Source organism: Oryx dammah, unplaced genomic scaffold (genome assembly GCF_014754425.2).
Source record: "Oryx dammah isolate SB20612 unplaced genomic scaffold, SCBI_Odam_1.1 HiC_scaffold_24, whole genome shotgun sequence".
NCBI lineage: Eukaryota > Metazoa > Chordata > Mammalia > Artiodactyla > Bovidae > Oryx > Oryx dammah.
Window position 1 is genome coordinate 36,436,614 of NW_024070208.1, and position 19,763 is coordinate 36,456,376.

The following is a 19,763-nucleotide window of genomic DNA, read 5'->3' on the forward strand; positions in this document are numbered from 1 at the left end:
AAAAACTCAACCCAGAGCATTAATTGGAATTCTTCCCCGTCCTTTTTTAGGACAAACCATCTAACTTTTTACCTTTTATTAGGCCTATTTCCTAAACGAAACAAGGAATCAGCTTAGGGTAAAGTTACATCTCATGTGCCTATTTACTTATTTTAAGCACAGAGAACCTGCTCAGTACGCACCTGAAGGAGTGAGAGAAATTTCTTTTAGAAACACACACTCCTATGCACTGAGATTGGCTAATGTCTACACTTCTATACAATTGTAGTAGCTGGCAGGTGCAAAGAGAATGATGATTCCAAATGAAAAGATAAACTATTATCAGCAGTAACATCCTACATTGCCTAGCTATAAGAATACTTGTTGGACGGCTTTTTCTTCTAAGAGTTTAAAAATCATTCCTGACTACTTTTTAATGACCAGATATATTATCTAGAAACAAAATGCTAAGCAACTCAGAACATTCAATAAAGTTAAGCTCCTCACTTTTCATCTTCTATGTTCCCCTTAGCACTCTGAATTCATACTTCCCTTGCACAAGTTCTTTATTCCAGAGGGCCAGCTTTTCCTGTGTTCCATACCTTCACCATCTTACCTACTCTGCTCCTAATTAAATGTCCTTTGTTTTATAAGGTAACAACATATACTAATCTCATCACTGTGCAGGTTGATAGGGAAAGATATTTTAGGTCGAGTGGGGCCTCCTGTCACTCCTTAAATCAAATACACTACACTTGTGCTCAGTTATTACTGCCATAACAATTAACTAAGAATGAAAAAGGGAGAGTCAAGAAAGAAACCCGAGTCAAGTCTTCATGGATTAGCCTTGGGAGGAGACATTAAACAAAGGAGCTAAAAACCAACAAAATAAAATACCAAGAGGAAAGCTAAAAGGACAATTAAAGCACTTTAAAGTTAGAGCCAGTTCTTTAGAAAAGACCCTCATGCTGGGAAAAACTGAGGGCAGGAGGAGAAGGGGATAACAGAGGACGAGATGGTTGGATGGCATCACCGACTCAACGGACATGAGTTTGAGCAAGATCAGGGAGATGGTAAAGGACAGGGAGGACTGGCGTGTTGTAGTCCATGGGATTGCAAAGAGTTGGACACAAGTGAGTGACTGAACAACGACAAAGTCAGCTCAAGTTACTCAGGACTAAAAGGCCCTAGAGGAAAACAACAGAATGGGAAAGACTAGAGATCTCTTCAAGAGAATTAGAGATACCAAGGGAACATTTCATGCAAAGATGGGTTCGATAAAGGACAGAAATGGTATGGACCTAACAGAAGCAGAAGATATTAAGAAGAGGTGGCAAGATTACACAGAAGAACTGTATGGAAAAGAGCTTCACAACCCAGATAATCACGATGGTGTGATCACTCACCTAGAGCCAGACATCCTGGAATGTGACGTCAAGGGGGCCTTAGAAAGCATCACTATGAACAAATCTAGTGGAGGTGATGGAATTCCAGTTGAGCTATTTCAAATCCTAAAAGATGATGCTGTGAAAGTGCTGCACTCAATATGCCAGCAAATTTGGAAAACTCAGCAGTGGCCAAAGGACTGGAAAAGGTCAGTTTTCATTCCAATCCCAAAGAAAGGCAATGCCAAAGAATGCTCAAACTACTGCACAATTGCACTCATCTCACACACTAGTAAAGTAATGCTCAAAATTCTTCAAGCCAGGCTTCAGCAATATGTGAACTGTGAACTTCCAGATGTTCAAGCTGGTTTTAGAAAAGGCAGAAGAACCAGAAATCAAATTGCCAACATCCGCTGGATCATAGACAAAGCAAGAGAGTTCCAGAAAAACATCTCTTTCTGCTTTATTGACTATGCCAAAGCCTTTGACTGTGTGGATCACAATAAACTGTGGAAAATTCTGAAAGAGATGGGAATACCAGACCATCTGACTTGCCTCTTGAGAAACCTATATGCAGGTCAGGAAGCAACAGTTACGACTGGACATGGAACAACAGACTGGTTCCAAACAGGAAAAGGAGTACGTCAAGGCTGTATATTGTCACCTTGCTTATTTAACTTCTATGCAGAGTACATCATGAGAAACGCTGGACTGGAAGAAGCACAAGCTGGAATCAAGATTGCTGGGAGAAATATCAATCACCTCAGATATGCAGATGACACCACCCTTATGGCAGAAAGTAAAGAGGAGCTAAAAAGCCTCTTGATGAAAGTGAAAGAGGAGAGTGAAAAAGTTGGCTTACAGCGCAACATTCAGAAAACTAAGATCATGGCATCTGGTCCCATCACTTCAGGGCAAATAGATGGGGAAACAGTGGAAACAGTGGCTGACTTCATTTTGGGGGCTCCAAAATCACTGCAGATGGTGACTGCAGCCATGAAATTAAAAGACATTTACTCCTTGGAAGGAAAGTTATGACCAACCTAGATAGCATATTGAAAAGCAGAGACATTACTTTGCCAACAAAGGTGGGTCTAGTCAAGGCTATGGTTTTTCCAGTGGTCATGTATGGATGTGAGAGTTGGACTATGAAGAAGGCTGAGTGCCGAAGAATTGATGGTTTTGAACTGTGGTGCTGGAGAAGACTCTTAAGAGTCCCTTGGACGGCAAGGAGATCCAACCAGTCTATCCTGAAGGAGATCAGTCCTGGGCGTTCACTGGAAGGACTGATGCTGAAGCTGAAACTCCAATACTTTGGCCACCTCATGTGAAGAGTTGACTCATTGGAAAAGACTCTGATGCTGGGAGGGATTGGAGGCAGGAGGAGAAGAGGATGACGGAGGATGAGATGGCTGGATGGCATCACTGACTTGATGGACATGAGTTTGAGTGAACTCTGTGAGTTGGTGATGGACAGGGAGGCCTGGTGTGCTGTGATTCATGGGGTCGCAAAGAGTCGGACACGACTGAGCAACTGAACTGAAAAGGCCCTTAATTTACAACTTATATTAGAGAAGCCAGACAAAAACTCTATAGACTAAGGGTACAACTCCTATAATCATATTCTTCTTCTATAGAACTACTGCATCAGAATAACATCTTACAGAAAGTGAATTAACACATTCTAGGTTATAACTAAATAATTAAATCATTTCTAGGTTATGTGGCCTTGAGCAACTGATCTCTAAGCTTCAATTTCTTCATTATAAAACAGTCTAATAATCTAATGATATTTTGGGTTTGATAAATTAAAAAGTGGATATCATAAAAAGGGCCTTTGAAAGTGCCATATAAGTCAAATCTAAGTAAACATAGTTGTATATATCCTGCACTAGTAATGTTCAGATCAACACAGCCAGTGTTGGTCACAGCTCTAGAAAAGATCAAAATCTCTGATAACAGTAGCTTTCGAATCCTCCATCCAAATCCCTTGGGGTCATACATGTTTCACAATTCTTCAAACTGAGAAAAACTATACAGAATATATACTTCTCATTTCCTAATACCCCCAGAAATTCTGAGGCAGCAATCATGACAATCCTGAAGTAGAATATATGATGAATACTCACTATAAGGGAGATCAATATTAGATCTTCATGTAAACTCAGGTTTTGCCATTAAACTTGTTGAGTTACAAAACTGAGGGCTAGAGCTTAGCCTGTGTTATCAGTCCCAACTGTTCCAAAAATAAACACTTTTTTCCAAAATAAGCTGAGAACCTACAGTTAAATTCATCTGAGTCAAATAAAACAAAACCTGTTTTCTATTTATCTCCCATTTCCCTTTGCTTTCCTGAAAATTAAACCTTAGCATCCATCCCTCCAAGATGAGGGACAGAGACCAGCACAAAGGCAAAGAGAAATAAGTTAACTCCTGGCTTTAGGGTTTTCAAGATGACATGTTGAGGATGACTTGATCTTCAGTGGAAATTTGCCTCATGTGCTGATTTTAGGCTCTTGGGCCTGTAGAAGATATTCCATTGTCCCTAGTTCTCAATAAATGTTACCTCTCACAGCTCATATTGACAACACACTGAATCTATAAGATCTGAAAAATGTTATATATCATACTGTTAGTCTTATTTAAGATTATGATCACATGGCACCCAATAAAAATGAAGAAAGCTTACTAATGATGGAACATGTCATGAACTTATCTTGAGTCTTTTCTTCGAATTTTTCTTTAGCATTTTTTGACCACTGCATTGTCCCTTTATATGGTTCAATATAGGCCAGCTTACATTTAATTGCCTATGTCAAACAAAATTGCATCATTAAGAAAGTAATGTTAACTTATATTTTAGAATTCCAGTGTTAAATGTATACAAAACCAAACTTTGCGTTTGAATTTAATACATATTTAGAAAACAAACAAATGTCCAAAGATCTCTCTAACAATACTTATAAATGCAAACAGCTGGAATTAACAGAGTATGGAATTATGAGGTACAAACTAATATATAAACAATAAGCTACAAGGATATATTGTACAACAAAGGAAATATAGCCAATATTTTATGATAACTATAAATGGAGTATAACTTTAAAAAATTGTGACTATTTTGTACACTTGTAACTTGTATAATACTGTATACCAACTATATGTCAATTAAAAAAATAAAATTCCCAATAGCTTATTAAAAAATACCAAAACCAAAGATGAAACAAAAAACCCCAGAATACTTTGTTGAATGAATCATTTTATACTCAGATACTGGAAAAATAAGCATCCACTGAAAGAACTGCAGATATTAATACTATGATACATTGTTAAATGAAAACACAGGTTATAGGACTATATATAGTCTAATCTCATAATTGTTAAAAACACAGAAGATGCATCTTAGAAGTATATATATGATCAATACTGAATAATTCTGAGTGATCCCTCCATTTTATCATCTATGCTGCTGCTGCTGCTGCTGCTAAGTCGCTTCAGTCGTGTCCGACTCTGTTCGACCCCATAGACAGTAGCCCACCAGGCTCCCCCGTCCCTGGGATTCTCCAGGCAAGAACACTGGAGTGGGTTGCCATTTCCTTCTCCAATGCATGAAAGTGAAAAGTGAAAGGGAAGTCGCTCAGTCGTGTCTGACCCTCAGCGACCCCAAGGACTACAGCCTTTCAGGCTCCTTCGTCCATGGGATTTTCCAGGCGAAGAGTATTATGTTTTCAAGTTTTTCCTGTATTATTTTATCCATTTTAAATGAAAAATACTGCTTAACAATAATTCAAATACTGGGAGTATATAAATTAGGAAATAAGCCTCCTTAACCATACTTATCTCTGGGGAGTAGGATTCCAAGAGAAGGGTAAGTTTTCTACTTATTCTTCCAGACATCTTTCTCTTGCACACGTTACATATACTTAAACATAAATGGGATCACAGTAAAACCACTTCTGTAATGACTTTTTTCACATAATACATCATATTCTTACTACATTGTAGTTATTTCAAAATAATACATTAAAAGCTGCAGACCAGTAAGTACTTATAAAAACACACATATTATACACATAATTATAATTAATGCTTATTTGCTAAGATACATATTATTTCTTTAATAGTAATTACAGAAACTTTGATAGCCATGAGTCAGAAATTATTTACAAAAAAACTGTAGTTAAAATAACATTTCTATAATAAAAATGACTTCAAAAATACTTTCATGTTTGTACTGACATTCTAAACCTATGATTCACAGTAAGTAGATTACCTTCTCTGCAGGATTCAGAAATTCATCCTTTACCTTACGCATGTCTTTAAGTGTTATTTTTGCTGTATTGCCAAAGTCCACATATTTAACTTCAACTTCACGATGTCCAGGCAAACCTTCAAAAATTATGAAACTGGAGATCACAAACTTGGAAAAAACATTATCTAGCAAAGTTTAGACTGATCTACAATCAACTAGATTAGAATATCTTTATGTTTAACATACAAACAATATTTTTTTAATGTAAAAAATATTTCTAATATTTTCTCACAAAACCAACCATAATGTATAGTTGGTTCAGACTTGGTGAATGAGAAACTAACAATTTAAAGATATCAAAAGATAACCAAAATCAGGATAACAAAATCATCCAATGCTATGTGTTATAGCCTAAAAGTTAAGAATTAGATCTGAGTTAAGACACTTAAATGACATGTAACTGTGAGGAAATCTAATTAATATCTCTAAGATACTACCCTGAGCAAATTATTTTTTTTCTCTCAGCCTCATTAGTTCATCTGTAGCGTGGGTGCACCAATAGAGTCAGATCTTAAAGACTGTTTTTGATGATTCACCTACTTAAAATACACTTTGCAAAGCACCAAACACAACCTAAGCACTTAATATTTGTTAGTCAACATAGGTAATTAAACAAGGCAAGCAACTTAATGATCAAGGCACAGATTGATTCATATAATAATATCTAACAGTGAAATTTTAAAAAATTATCTGTAGATATTGTGAAAAATGAGCAGAAACAGACCTCTATGTCAAATTAGTTTTCATATTTTAGAGATACCATAGAAATCTCTGGAACATTCAAACAGACTGAAGCATGAATAAAGCTCTATCTTTTTATAAACACTCATTTTGAGTGTTTAGCCCCTCTTAAGCACATGTGTTTACAGTGCTACAAAACTTTTTACTTTTATTATTTTTTTTTTTTTTACTTTTAAATTTATAAACTTCTACAGAATACAATTTCAAAATGGAAAAAGTTCAGGTATTCTCTGCTACTAGGGAGAAGTGAAAGCAAATGGAACAATACCAGCACTACCTAACATGGCAATCAAGCAGAGCCTGAAAAGACGTATGTACCTTAAGTGTAAGGTAAAGAGGTGAGGAAAATATTCCATGAGAGTAAACCTAAAAAGTAAACGGGATTCAGAAAACTAGCAGCTGAATCTAGGAAAACAAGTGACATAACTCCCCAGAACAACAACAGTGCAGTAAGCCTAGATGACAAGCATTCTACATGGAGCAGGTGATGGAACGATGTTTTCACTGTTACAAAAGAAAAAATCAAACCAACATTATATGAAAAGTCTTATCATGTAGAAAATTATTTTAAACTATTAGGAAAATGTAGCCATAACTTTTTAAATTTTATTTTATTTTATTTTTTCATAACTTTTTTTAAAAAGTGAAAAACTGATGGAATTATCAACTCAGAATTAAAGTTATACTTTATGGAACAGCACTGAAAATACTTGCACAGAATATGAATTTAACCAAAAACTGTGATATAACTATGGAGGAGAGAGTGGGGACAAAACAGCTATAAGAGATCTAAAACTCATCTAATACATTTACTACCTAAGACTGAAGTATATCTACAAAGTATTATACATTATTTAGAAGAAATAACAGATAAATGACAAAGAAAGCCAAAAGAATTAAAAGTATTTGTCTTTTCAGTGGAGAGTGGAGTATGTTGTAGGTCATTTAGAACTATTTCTTAAATAAGGCAAATGTTAGAAAACAAAATAATGGTTAAAGTCCTAGTCAAAGCAAATGAAATCTAAGGAGCCAGAGGTTCATCTATAAACATTATCACTAGCTTTCTAAAGCCAGATGACAGAGCAAAACTGTAAGATCAGACAATATCACTTTAATGATTTAATTTGTACTGACTCAAATGATATCAATTTTTAAATGAAACATCTCCCTGAGGAAATAGTGTGCAATTTCCTACCAATAACTTTTGCTCGGTACCAAACTCCATCTTCAAATTTAGCGACACAGGCTTGATCTTGAACTGGACAGAGGATTTCCAGATTTTCTGCATCTTCACTTTTATAGAATTCCTCAATTCCCTTTAATAGAAATAAAAAATCCAGGCTCTCTATCTAAGAAAGAGAGATTAAAGCAGAGATTACAGCATTATAGTTTCACAGAAACTTAAAATTTAAATGTTCCATATATTGTAGGCATTGCTCATAAAATGATCAAATATTAGAATTGATTAAGAAATAAGCAGTCATGTAATTTATGTTTGAAATATTCTGCTACTGCTGCTAAGTCACTTCAGTTGTGTCCAACTCTGTGCGACCCCAGAGACGGCAGCCCATCAGGCTCCCCTGTCCCTGGGATTCTCCAGGCAAGAATACTGGAGTGGGTTGCCATTTCCTTCTCCAATGCATGAGAGTGAAAAGTCAAAGTGAAGTTGCTCAGTCGTATCTGACTCTTAGCGACCCCATGGACTGCAGCCCACCAGGCTCCTCCATCCATGGGATTCTCCAGGCAAGAGTACTGGAGTGGGCTGCCATTGCCTTCTCCAATATTCTGCTACAGAAGTAGTATATAAAAATTAACATATATAGACATAACAAAAATTTATAAAAATCACAGTCTTCCAGATATCTTAAGATATCCTTCCAGATTTTTTTCTTTTTTTTGGCTGTGCCATGCAGCGTGTCAGAACTTACTTCCCTGACGAAGGACTGAATCTGAGCCCACAGCAGTAAAAGCACCAAGTCCTAACTACTAGACCACCAGAGAACTCTTGCTTCTACATCTTTTTCTAAACACATTTTCCATGTTATTTTTTACCAAAAATCAGACCATACCATACCATACAATTTGATAATCTGCATTTTTCTATCAATTCTCACATTTTCTGTTTCAGCAAGTGCTCCTACTAGTACTTTTAAATCATACTATATTTCCCTAACTGACCAACTGTGGTGTTGGAAAAGACACTCGAGAGTCCCTTGGACTGCAAGGAGATCAAACCAGTCAATCTTGAAGGAAATCATTTGAATATTCATTGGAAGGATTGATGCTGAAGCTGAAGCTCCAATACTTTGGACACCTGATGCAAAGGGCTGACTCATTAGAAAAGACCCTGATGCTGGAAAAGATTGAAGGCAGGAGGAGAAGAGGACAACAGAGAAGGAGATGGTTGGATGGTTGGTATCACCGACTTGATGGACATGAGTCTGAGCAAGCTCCAGGAGTTGGTGATAGACAGAGAAGCCTGGCATGCTGCAGTCCATGGGGTCGTAAAGAGTTGGACATGACTGAGCAATTGAACTGAACTGACCAAACCCAGTAGCCAATCTAAGACTACTTGTTATGTTTGGTCATCTAAATAAGTGTTATAAATTAGTGTAGTTTTCTTTTTAAAATGATCCTGTCTTGTTAGTCTGCTATTTTTCTGTAGAATGCCTCATCTTCTGGATTTATGTGGTTATCCTATTATTTACCTTCTTCCTCCACTGAGTTAGGGTACATGCCCTGAATTTCCTCAAAACAGAAAGTTGTATCTACAAGTTTGATGGATTCAAGCCAAATCTTTTGGCTAGAATACATCATAGTTGCAACACATCAGAATACAGCATTATTCACTGTTAATAAGCTAAGATTCATCTAGGGAATGGGGTGGCAACTCTCATCCCTTCTCTGGACAGTTAGTGTTTCCCTTGTGATCACCAAGTAATTCATGTATGCTACTTTGCCACTGTATGAATGTCCAATTTCCCATCAGCCATCCATCTGATGGTTTTAAACTGAACTGATAAATCTTTAAATCACTAATTTCAGTAGAGTTTGTGAAGAGACTGTGTAATGCAGTAGAGGTTTACTTTATTAAACAGGATTATTTAGTTATTTTAAAACACAGTTCCTGAAGTTCCTATACTACTTAAAACATAGTAAAACAAAACCAAGGACAACTGTTTATTTCTCCAAATACCAATTCTAAAGTTAAAAAATATTTTAAAAACCATCTCAAATGGTCAAAAAATGAGGTTTTTCTCTTTTGTGAGTATAATAATGGAAGTGGAAATTTTCTGAAATTTTTGTTATTTCATTAAAAAGTTTTAAAACTATTTAAAGCCTTCTAAACCTTTATTTCTAAGTAGGTAGTATTCATATTCTTCCACTAACAGGCTATTCAAAGGAAACACTGAAATATTCAACAGACAAGTGACAGTAGCAAAATTCCAGACTCTGAAGCTCCAAGCTCTCATTTCCCCATAGAAACACTGATCAAACAAGAAACCATCTGAACCAACTTTGTTAGGGCTCGAACTCTGAACCAACTTTGTTAGGGCTCTGGAAAACAGTTAAGGCTTACAGCATTGAAGCAAACACCCAATTAAGCTTTCAACATTCAAGGAAGTCAACATAAACATTTGCCAAACACAAGCTAAAAGAACACAGACACTTCAGTGATCACACACAAGCAATAGTATTTGCAAGAACAGTTTGAAAAAGTCTCAAAAGAAAAAAACTACCACAGTTTTCAACAGTTTAAAACAAATCCAGTTATGTATTGGTGCACATGTGTGGGGGCTATCTTATTTTCAGAGGTTTACTGTATTATAATAGTTGATGCCTAATTTTCAACAAGAAATCAGAAGACATACAAAGAAATAGGAAAACATGGCTCATTCCAAGTAACAAAGTTCAGGTCAGTTCAGTCACTCAGTCGTGTCCAACTCTCTGCGACCCCATGAACTGCAGCATACCAGGCCTCCTTGTCCATCACCAACTCCCGGAATTTACCCAAACTCATGTCCATTGAGTCAGTGATGCCATCTAACCATCTCATCCTTCTGTCGTCCCCTTCTCCACCTTCTTTCCATCTTTCCCAACATCAGGGTCTTTTCAAATGAGTCAGCTCTTCACATCAGGTGGCCAAAATATTAGAGTTTCAGCTTCACCACATCAGTCCTTCCAATGAATATTCAGGATTGATTTCCTTTAGGATTGACTGATTGGACCTTCTTGCAGTCCAAGGGACTCTCAAGAGTCTTCTCCAACACCACAGTTCAAAAGCATCAATTCTTCTGTGCTCAGCCCTCTTTATAGTCCAACTCTCACATCCATACATGACCACTGGAAAAAACATAGCCTTGACTAGATGGACCTTTGTTGGCAATGTCTCTGCTTTTTAATATGCTGTCTAGGTTGGTCATAACTTTTCTTCCAAGGGGTGTCTTTTAATTTCATGGCTGCAGTCACCATCTGCAGTGATTTTGGAGCCCACAAAAATAAAGTCTGCCACTGTTTCCACATCTATTTCCCATGAAGTGATGGGACCAGATGCCAAGATCTTGGTTTTCTGAATGTTGAGCTATAAGCCAACTTTTCACTCCCCTCTTTCACTTTCATTAAGAGGCTCTTTAGTTCTTCTTTGCTTTCTGCCGTAAGGGTGGTGTCATCTGCATATCTGAGGTTATTGGTATTTCTACTGGCAATCTTGATTCCAGCTTGTGCTTCATCCAGCCCAGCATTTTTCATGATGTACTCTGCATATAAGTTAAATAAGCAGGGTGACAACATACAGCCTTGACATACTCCTTTTCCTATTTGGAACCAGTCTGTTGTTCTATGTCCAGTTCTAACTGTTGCTTCCTGACCTGCATACAGATTTCTCAAGAGGGAATACCAGACCTAGTATTCCCATCTCTTGAAGAATTTTCCAGGTTGTTGTGATCCACACAGTCAAAGGCTTTGGTATAGTCTATAAAGCAGAAATAGATGTTTTTCTGGAACTCTCTTGCTTTGTCTATGATCCAACAGATGCTGGCTCCTCTGGTTCCTCAGCCTTTTCTAAAAACAGTGAACATCTGGAAGTTCACTTCATGTATTGTTGAAGCCTGGCTTGGAGAATTTTGAGCATTACTTTACTAGCGTGTGAAATGAGTGCAATTGTGCAGTAGTTTGAGCATTCTTTGGCATTGCCTTTCTTTGACCTACTTTAATGACCTCATTTTAACTTGATTATATCTATAAATACTCTGTCTCCAAATAAGGTCATGTTTTGAGTTTCTGGGGGTTATAGCTCCAATGTATCTTTTAGGGGGAGATGTAAATCATCCTGTAATACTTAACTGGTTGGATTTGTAGATTTGTGTATGTCATCAAATTTGGGAAGTTGTTGGTCGTTATTTCTTCAGATAATCTTTCTGTTCCAACAAGATGGTTGGATGGCAACACCAACTCAATGGACATGAATTTGAGTAAACTCTGGGAGTTGGTGATGGACAGGGAGGCCTGGTATGCTTCAGTCCATGGGGTCACAAAGAATCAGACACGACTGAGCAACTGAATTGAAAGTAGGTCTTAATCCAGTATGACTAGTTTCCTTATTCAGTTCAGTCACTCAGTTGTGCCTGATTCTTTGTGACCCCATGGACTGCAGCACGCTAGGCTTCCCTGTCCATCCCCAACTCCCAGAGTTCTTAGATTCATGTCCATTAAGTCGGTAATGCCATCTAACTATCTCATCCTCTGTTGTCCCCTTCTCCTCTTGCCTTCAATCTTTCCCAGCATCAGAGTCTTTTTCCAATGAGTCAGTTCTTCACATCAGGTGGCCAAAGTATTGGAGTTTCAGCTTTACCATCAGTCTTTCCAATGATTATTCAGGACTGATTTCCTTTAGGATTGGCTGGTTTGATCTCCTTGCTGTCCAAGGTGCTCTCAAGAATCTTCTCCAACACAGTTCAAAAGCATCAATTCTTTGGTGCTCAGCTTTCTGTTTATGGTCCACCTCTCACATTCATACATGACTACTGGAAAAACCATAGTTTTGACTAGACGGACCTTTATCAGCAAAGTAATGTCTCTGCTTTTTAATATGCTGTCTAGGTTGTCACAGCTTTTCTTCCTATGAGCAATCATCTTTCAATTTCATGGCTGGAAAAAAGGAGTAAAATTGGGCAAAGAGACACACACACACACACAGTAGAATGCTCATAAAGGTGAAGGTAGAAAATGGAGTGAAGTAGAAGCCACTGAACACCAATATTTTCCAGCTAACCACCAGCAATTAAGGAAATAGATTCATTTTCACTTATGACCTTCAGAAGGAACCAACACTACCAACAACTTGACCTCAATACCTCCAGACTTCGGAACTGTAAAGACAATAAACTTACATTGTTTAAGCAACTTAATCAGTGGAACTTTCTTATGATACTCTAAGGAATGAATATAGATTTTGAAATGGGAAAGCAGGGTACGTTGGTACAGGAGAAGCTTTGAAACTGGGTTATGAGCAGAAAGAAGAGGAAGAATTATGAGGTACCTGAATGAAAAAAATCCAGATTACCCTGGAAAGATTATTGGTAGGAATATGGATGCTAAAGGTGCTTCTGGTGAGATTTCATAGAGAAATGAGGAATATGATACTGGAAACTGGAGGAAAGGAAATCCTTGTTACACACGGGTAGAGAACTTGGCTGAATTATACTGCACTGGGTAGAAAGTTGAACTGGATATTTAGTTGAGGAGATTGCTAAGTAAAGTGTCAAAGTGTCAGCCTGGTTTCTCCTTGCTGCTTAGAATAAAATGTGAGAAGACAAAGATAAATTGAAGAATAAATTGTTAAACATGAAGGAACCAGAATCTGAAGATTTAGAAATTTCTTAGCCTATTTGTATTTCAAAAAATGAGAAAGCAAGCTCTGGAGAGAACATCAAGGGCATGGCTGGACAGTGTCTGCTAAAGGGAATATGGATGTTATGATTTATGAAGCCAGTCAATCACCTCAGCAGAAACACTGCCAGCCTGAACTGAAGGGGACAGAGGTGAGAGGAAATGAAGCAGAGACGGGTGGTGGGCTTGTGAGATTCTACAGGCATGAACAGAGCTGACAGAGTGATCTGGTCATGAACATATGTTTCAAGAAAACAGAGGAGTGATTTTGAAGGTGATTCAGAGGCTCGAGTGTGTGCCACTGCTACTGCAGGCCCAGAGCACACACACCTGAAAGGCAGGGCTGTCTCCTCCTCTGTTCCAGGGATGGGGCCTCCTTCTGTGTTTCAGAGTTAGGACAACTCCTCAATTCCAATGGATGAGGCTGCTGCAGGATTGAGGGGGAAAGGCCACACCCCAGGGGGAATAGAGGATGGATCATCTAGCCGCCGAGGATTATTCTAAAGCCTTAAGACTCTAATGGAATTCTTCCTGCTAGGGTTTGGACTTACTGTCTATTCTCACAGATTTAGAGATAGAGAGGAGTTCTGGCCTAGCTTCAGTTAAAGAATTCTTACTTATACCTGATTGAGCTAATCAGAATTTAGCGATTTTATATGATATTCTGGACTTAGACTTGATGCAAGATAATTAAGGGTTTTTTGGAACATTGGGATGGGGTGACTGCATGTGAGGAGGAAATTTTTTGATAGAGCAGAGAGTGGATTGCTTATGAGTTGGTTTGTGTTCTCCCCTCAAATTATACTAAAGTTCTAACCACCTCCCCCAGGACCTCAATGTGTCCTTATTTGGAGATAAGAGTTTTACAGATAGGATCAAGTTAAAATAAAAGTTTTAGGCTGGAGTTAATTCAATATGACTGGTGTCTGTACTAAAAAGCTGAGACAGACAAGTTACACAGAGAGATTGCCATGTGAAGGAAGCAGAGACTATGATGATGCAGCAGAAGCCAAGGAGTGCTAAAGATTGCCAGCAAATCACCAATCTAGTCCAGAGACATGGGACAAGTCTCCGCCCCCGCCTCAACCTCAGAAGGAAGGAACCAACTCTGACGACACCCTGACCTTAAACCTGTAAACTCCAGAACTGGGAGTCAATACATTTCTGCTTTTAAAACTACCTACTTTGTGGCATTTTTTGTGGGGGGTACCATGCAGCTTGTGGGATCTTAGTTCTCCAACTAGGGACTGAATCTAGCCCCTGCTAGTGAAAGAAGAGTCCTAATCAATCACTGAACCATCAGGGAATTGCCTGTTGGACTTTGTTATAGCAGGCTTAGCATGGTAGTATACTCAAAAAACCCAAGTTAGGATAAATTCAAAGAGAGACACACTAGATGCATGATGAACAAACCATCAAGAGCCATAAAAAGAGAACTGTGAAAGCAGCAAGAGAAAAGTGACTTGTCAGATATAAGGGATCATCAATATGATGATAAGCAGATTTTTCATCAGAAACCTTGGAGGTCAGAATGTAATCAGAAGATAGACTTAAAAGAGCTAAAGAAAGAACTGTCAACTGAGAATTATAGATCCAGCAAGACTATCCTTCAAAAATGAGGGAGTAATAAGCCATTCACACATAAACAAGAAGTAAGGAAGTTCACTAGACCTGCCTTATAAAAAAGGCTAAAGGGAGTCCTTCAGAAGGAAATGAAAGGATGCTAGAGAATAATGTAAATTCACATTAAGATATACATATCTGTGATTAACATAAACACACAAATATGAAAGCCAGTATTATTAACTTTGGTTTCTAACTCTACTTTCATTTTCTACAAGATTTAAAAGACAAATGCACACAAATAATTATAAGTCTACATTATTGAGTATTTGATATACAAAGATTAATTTTTGAGATTGATATTATTTAAAAGGGAAATGGAGCTATACAAAAGTAGGGTTTTGTGCAGTTAAAGTTGATATTAATTCAGATTAGATTTCTGTAGGATGTTTCACATAACTTTAATTACACATAACTTAAGGATGTTATGTGTAATCCTCATGGTAACAATAAACACAGATATACACAAGGAACCAAATGACACTACAGTTTTGTCACACCCATGTTCACTGCAGCATCATTCACAATAGTCAAGAGGTAGAACCAAGCCAAATGTTCAATGGGTGAGTGAATTAATAAAATGTAGTATACACATTAAAAAATGTAGCATACACATACAATGGAATATTTAATTACCCTTAAAGTAAGTCCTATTGCATGCTACAACATGGATGAACCTGGAGGGCATTATGGTAAGTGAAACAAGCCAGTGACAGAAGGACAAATACAGGTATCCCTGGTATCTGAAAGTAGTGTTCCTATGAAATCTTTTGTAAGCCAAAATGTAGGAAAGCAAAGAGGCTGACTTTTCTTTGGTAAGAGCAATGTAGGTTTTTCAGAAAAATGAAATTTGTGTAAACTGAACTTCTAAAAAGCAGGGTACTGTTTGATTCCACTTATATGAGTATATCTAAATAGTCAAATTCATAGAAGAAAGTAGAACTGTGGTTGTTAGCGGTTGGGGGTAGAATGAAACAGGCAATTACTGTTCAGGGAGTACCAAGTTTCAGTTTTTCAAGATGAACAAATTCTACAGATCAGCATGCTGTACAATAATGTGAGTTAGTGAATACTACAGAACTGTATATTTTAAAGTGGTTAAGAGCAAATTTTGTATATGAAGGACTGACAGCTTTTCTTCTAAGAATGATAAGAAAGCATGCATGCTTTTGCGTTTGCTATTTAATAAAGTTTTATAAGTTCTAGCCACAGTAATTAGGCAAATATATATATATATAAGGCATTTATAGTAATTAGGCAAATATATATAAGCCAACCAAATTGACAAGAAATAGGAAAATGATCTCTTTTCTAGATAAAAAAACCCTAAAGGTGCCACAAAAATACTAGCAGGTCTAATAAATGGGCTTCCCAGGTGGAGCTAGTGGTAAAGAATCCGCCTGCCAATGCAGGAGACAAGAGATGCAGGTTCGATCCCTGGGTTGGGAAGATTTCCTGGAGGAAGGCATGGCAACCCACCCCAGTATCCTTGCCTGGAGAATTCCATGGACAGAGGAGTCTGGCGGGCTACAGCCCATGGGGCCACAAAGAGTTGGACACGATTAAGCACACAAAGATGTAGACTACAAAATGATTACAAAAAATCACATGCATTTCTACACACTAACAATGAACAGTCCAAATGGAAATTAAGAAAACTCATTTTATAGTAGAATAAAAGAATATACTCAGGAATAAATATAACTGAGGATACAGACTTGTATACTTGTTGTACAGTACACAGCACTGCTACAAAATAAATGGAAAAACCTTCCATGTTCATGAACTTGAAGATTTAATACTGTTAAGATGTCAATACCCAGGGCTTCCCTGGCTGTCCAGTCGTTAAGAATCTGCCTTCCAATGCAGGGACACGGATTTGATCCTGGCCTTGGAGGATCCCACATGCCATGAAACAACCAAGTCCATGTGCCACAACTCTAGAGCCTGTGAACTGCAACTACGGAGGCCCATGCATCTAGAGTCCATGCTCTGCAACAAGAAAAGTCACTACAATGAGAAGCCTGCACACAGCAACAAAGAGTAGCTCCCACTTGCTGCAACTAGAGAAAGCCTTGCAGCAATGAAGACCCAAATAAAGTCATAAATAAATAAAATCTTTTAAAAAAGGATGTCAGTACCCCAAAAAATTTACAATTCAAAGCTATCCCTATCAGAATCCCAATGATGTTTCATGTAGAATAGAAAAACTCATCCTAGAGACTTCCCTGGTGGTCCAGTGGTTATGAATCTGTTTGCTAATGCAGGGAACATGGATTTGATCCCTGATTTGGGAAGATTTTACATGCTGTGGGGCAACTAAGCCCATGTGCCACAATACTGAGCCCGTGTGCTGTGACTATTGAAGTTCACACACCCTAGAGCCTATGGTCTACAACAAGAGAAGCCACCACAACAAGAAGCCCTCACACAAAAGCTAGAGAGTAGCCCCCACTTGCCGCAACTAGAGAAAAGCTCACACACAGCAGTGAAGGTCCAGTATAGCCGTAAAAAAAAATAAGTAAAATTTTTAAAAAGAGAAAAACATCCTAAAAGTCACATGAGATCTCAAGGGACGCCAAAGTTCAAAAACAACCTTGAAAAAGAACAAAGTTGGACAGCTCACACATTCTCATTTCAAAACTTGCTACAAAGCCACAGTAAATAAAAGTGTGCCACTCAGCAATCTTATGAGAAACAAAAGGTACCCAACTTGGAAAGGAAGAATTAAAACTGTCACTATATGCAAATAACGTGATCCTATAGAAGACCCTAAGGACACCACACACACAAAAAAACTGTTCAAAAATAAATGAACTCACCAAAGCAGTAGGACACAAGATTAACATTCAGAAATCAGTTTCATTTCTTTACACTAACTATGAAATATCAGAAAGGGAATGTAAAAACAAAATACCTTTTAAAGTTGCACCAAAAAAAATACAGCTATCAAGAAACTTGACCAAGGAAGAGAAAGACTTAATATACTGAGAACTATAAAGTATTAATAAAGGAAATTAAAGAGGACTCAAAGAAATGGAAAGATAATACCATGCTCTTGGACTGGAAGAATACAGTTTAAAAGGCAACACTACCCAAAACAATCTATAGATTGAATGCAATCACAATCAAATTACTCATGTCAGTTTTCATAGAAGAACAATAATCCAAAATTTTCCATAGAACCTTAAAATACCCAGAACTGCCAAAGTAATCCTGAGGAAAAAAAAAGAAAGAGGCATAACTCATCCAGATTTCAAACAATACTACAAAGCTCCAGTAATTAATGAAAAGACTGATGTTGAAGCTGAAACTCCAATACTTTGGCCACCTGATACAAAGAGCTGACTTATCTGAAAAGACCCTGATGCTGAGAAAGACTGAAGGCGAGAGGAGAAGGGGACAACAAAGGATGAGATTTGGTTGTATGGCATCACTGACTCAACGGACATGAGTTTGGGTAAACTCTGGGAGTTGGTGATGGACAGGGAGGCCTGGCATGCTGCAGTCCATGGGGTCACAAAGAGACATGACTGAGTGACTGAACTTAACTGAACAATAATCAAAGTTGTATGGTACTGGTAAAACATCAGACATATGGATCAATGGAACAGAATAGAGAGCCCAGAAATATATACACATGCCTATGATCAGGTGATAGGCTTTGAGTGAGTCCAGCTCAGTCCTGGCTCACTCTTTTGTAGCCACATGACCTCTGCAAGTTGCTTCAGGCCTTTGGTTAGAGTTTCTACTTCTAAATGAAGGTAATAGTATCTTCCTCATAAGAATGATGTAAAGATTAATGAGTTAATTCACACAAAGCATTATGGCCTTTAGAATGCATTAATTCATATAGAACATGGACACAAAGGGATGCTGGTAGCTATCTAAAACAAACCCATCAGTCATATATCCAAATAGATAACGGAATGCCTTTAACTGGAATCTATTTTAATGTTCAAATTCAGAATATTACCTAGCAATAAATAAATCTTCATACATTATCAGAAATGGGTGTTATTTTATTTTGATCTGCCAGTTCTATATGCTCTCCTGGTTTCTAGATTTCAGAAGGTAGCAAGAAATATTTACATATTAGGGATCCTTCATTTTCCTTCCCCTTCATATTTTCACTAACTTGCAGGATGAAGATTTCCTTCAATTTACTATGAATCACAATTTACTATAAATCACAATTTACTATGAATTTCTTGTTTAAAGTTGCAGCTACCAAGAAACTTAAAATTTATGGAAGGCTGACAGCAGTTTGTTTGCTCTAGAATGCATACTGGGCACTCATTTCCATTATACATTTTACTTAGTATTTGAAAAAATACATTGTCTCAAAGGACCATTATATACTTACCAACTGAAGATAGAAATCAGAAGGACTATTTATATGACAAACCATAACTGAAACATCTGTCATTTCTTTAGGCAAAATAGGTGGAGGATAGTGTAAGGTCGTATTTTTTTCAGAATGACTTCTTGGTGTTTGAGATCTAAACCTAATTAAAAACATAATTAAAAGCATAAGCAAGGGCCATTTTCCTAAGGTCTCTCTCAGTGAACTGATCTGAAGAAAAGACCTGCACATATACTGATTTATCTACCATGAATATTTCCCAATCTTTCTCTTCTAATTTATAATATTTCTTGGCATTATCTTTAATTATCAAATGAGGATAAATAAGAGGTCAAGTCTCAAAACTCAGTAATTATCCTTTAAGTTTGTGTTGGAGCATTTTTGATTTTGGCCTATATTTTGTACTCAAAAGTTTCTACTCTTTTGGTTGACTTGATACTCATGGTCTATGGCAGCACTCAAGGAAGGC

The 19,763-nt window shown here is 37.4% G+C and overlaps 1 protein-coding gene across 1 annotated transcript in view; it reads right to left on the reverse strand.

Moving 5' to 3' along the window:
• The window catches only part of RNF17 (ring finger protein 17), a 115,783-nt gene that overhangs the window by 46,163 nt on the left and 49,857 nt on the right, over nt 1–19,763 (reverse strand). Inside the window, exons 16-19 of the mRNA XM_040266846.1 lie at nt 19,295–19,436; nt 7,613–7,766; nt 5,638–5,753; nt 4,054–4,174 (exon numbers count right to left, since the gene is read on the reverse strand). Coding sequence (XP_040122780.1) covers nt 4,054–4,174; nt 5,638–5,753; nt 7,613–7,766; nt 19,295–19,436 — 533 coding nt within the window. The remainder of the gene's footprint in view (nt 1–4,053; nt 4,175–5,637; nt 5,754–7,612; nt 7,767–19,294; nt 19,437–19,763) is intronic.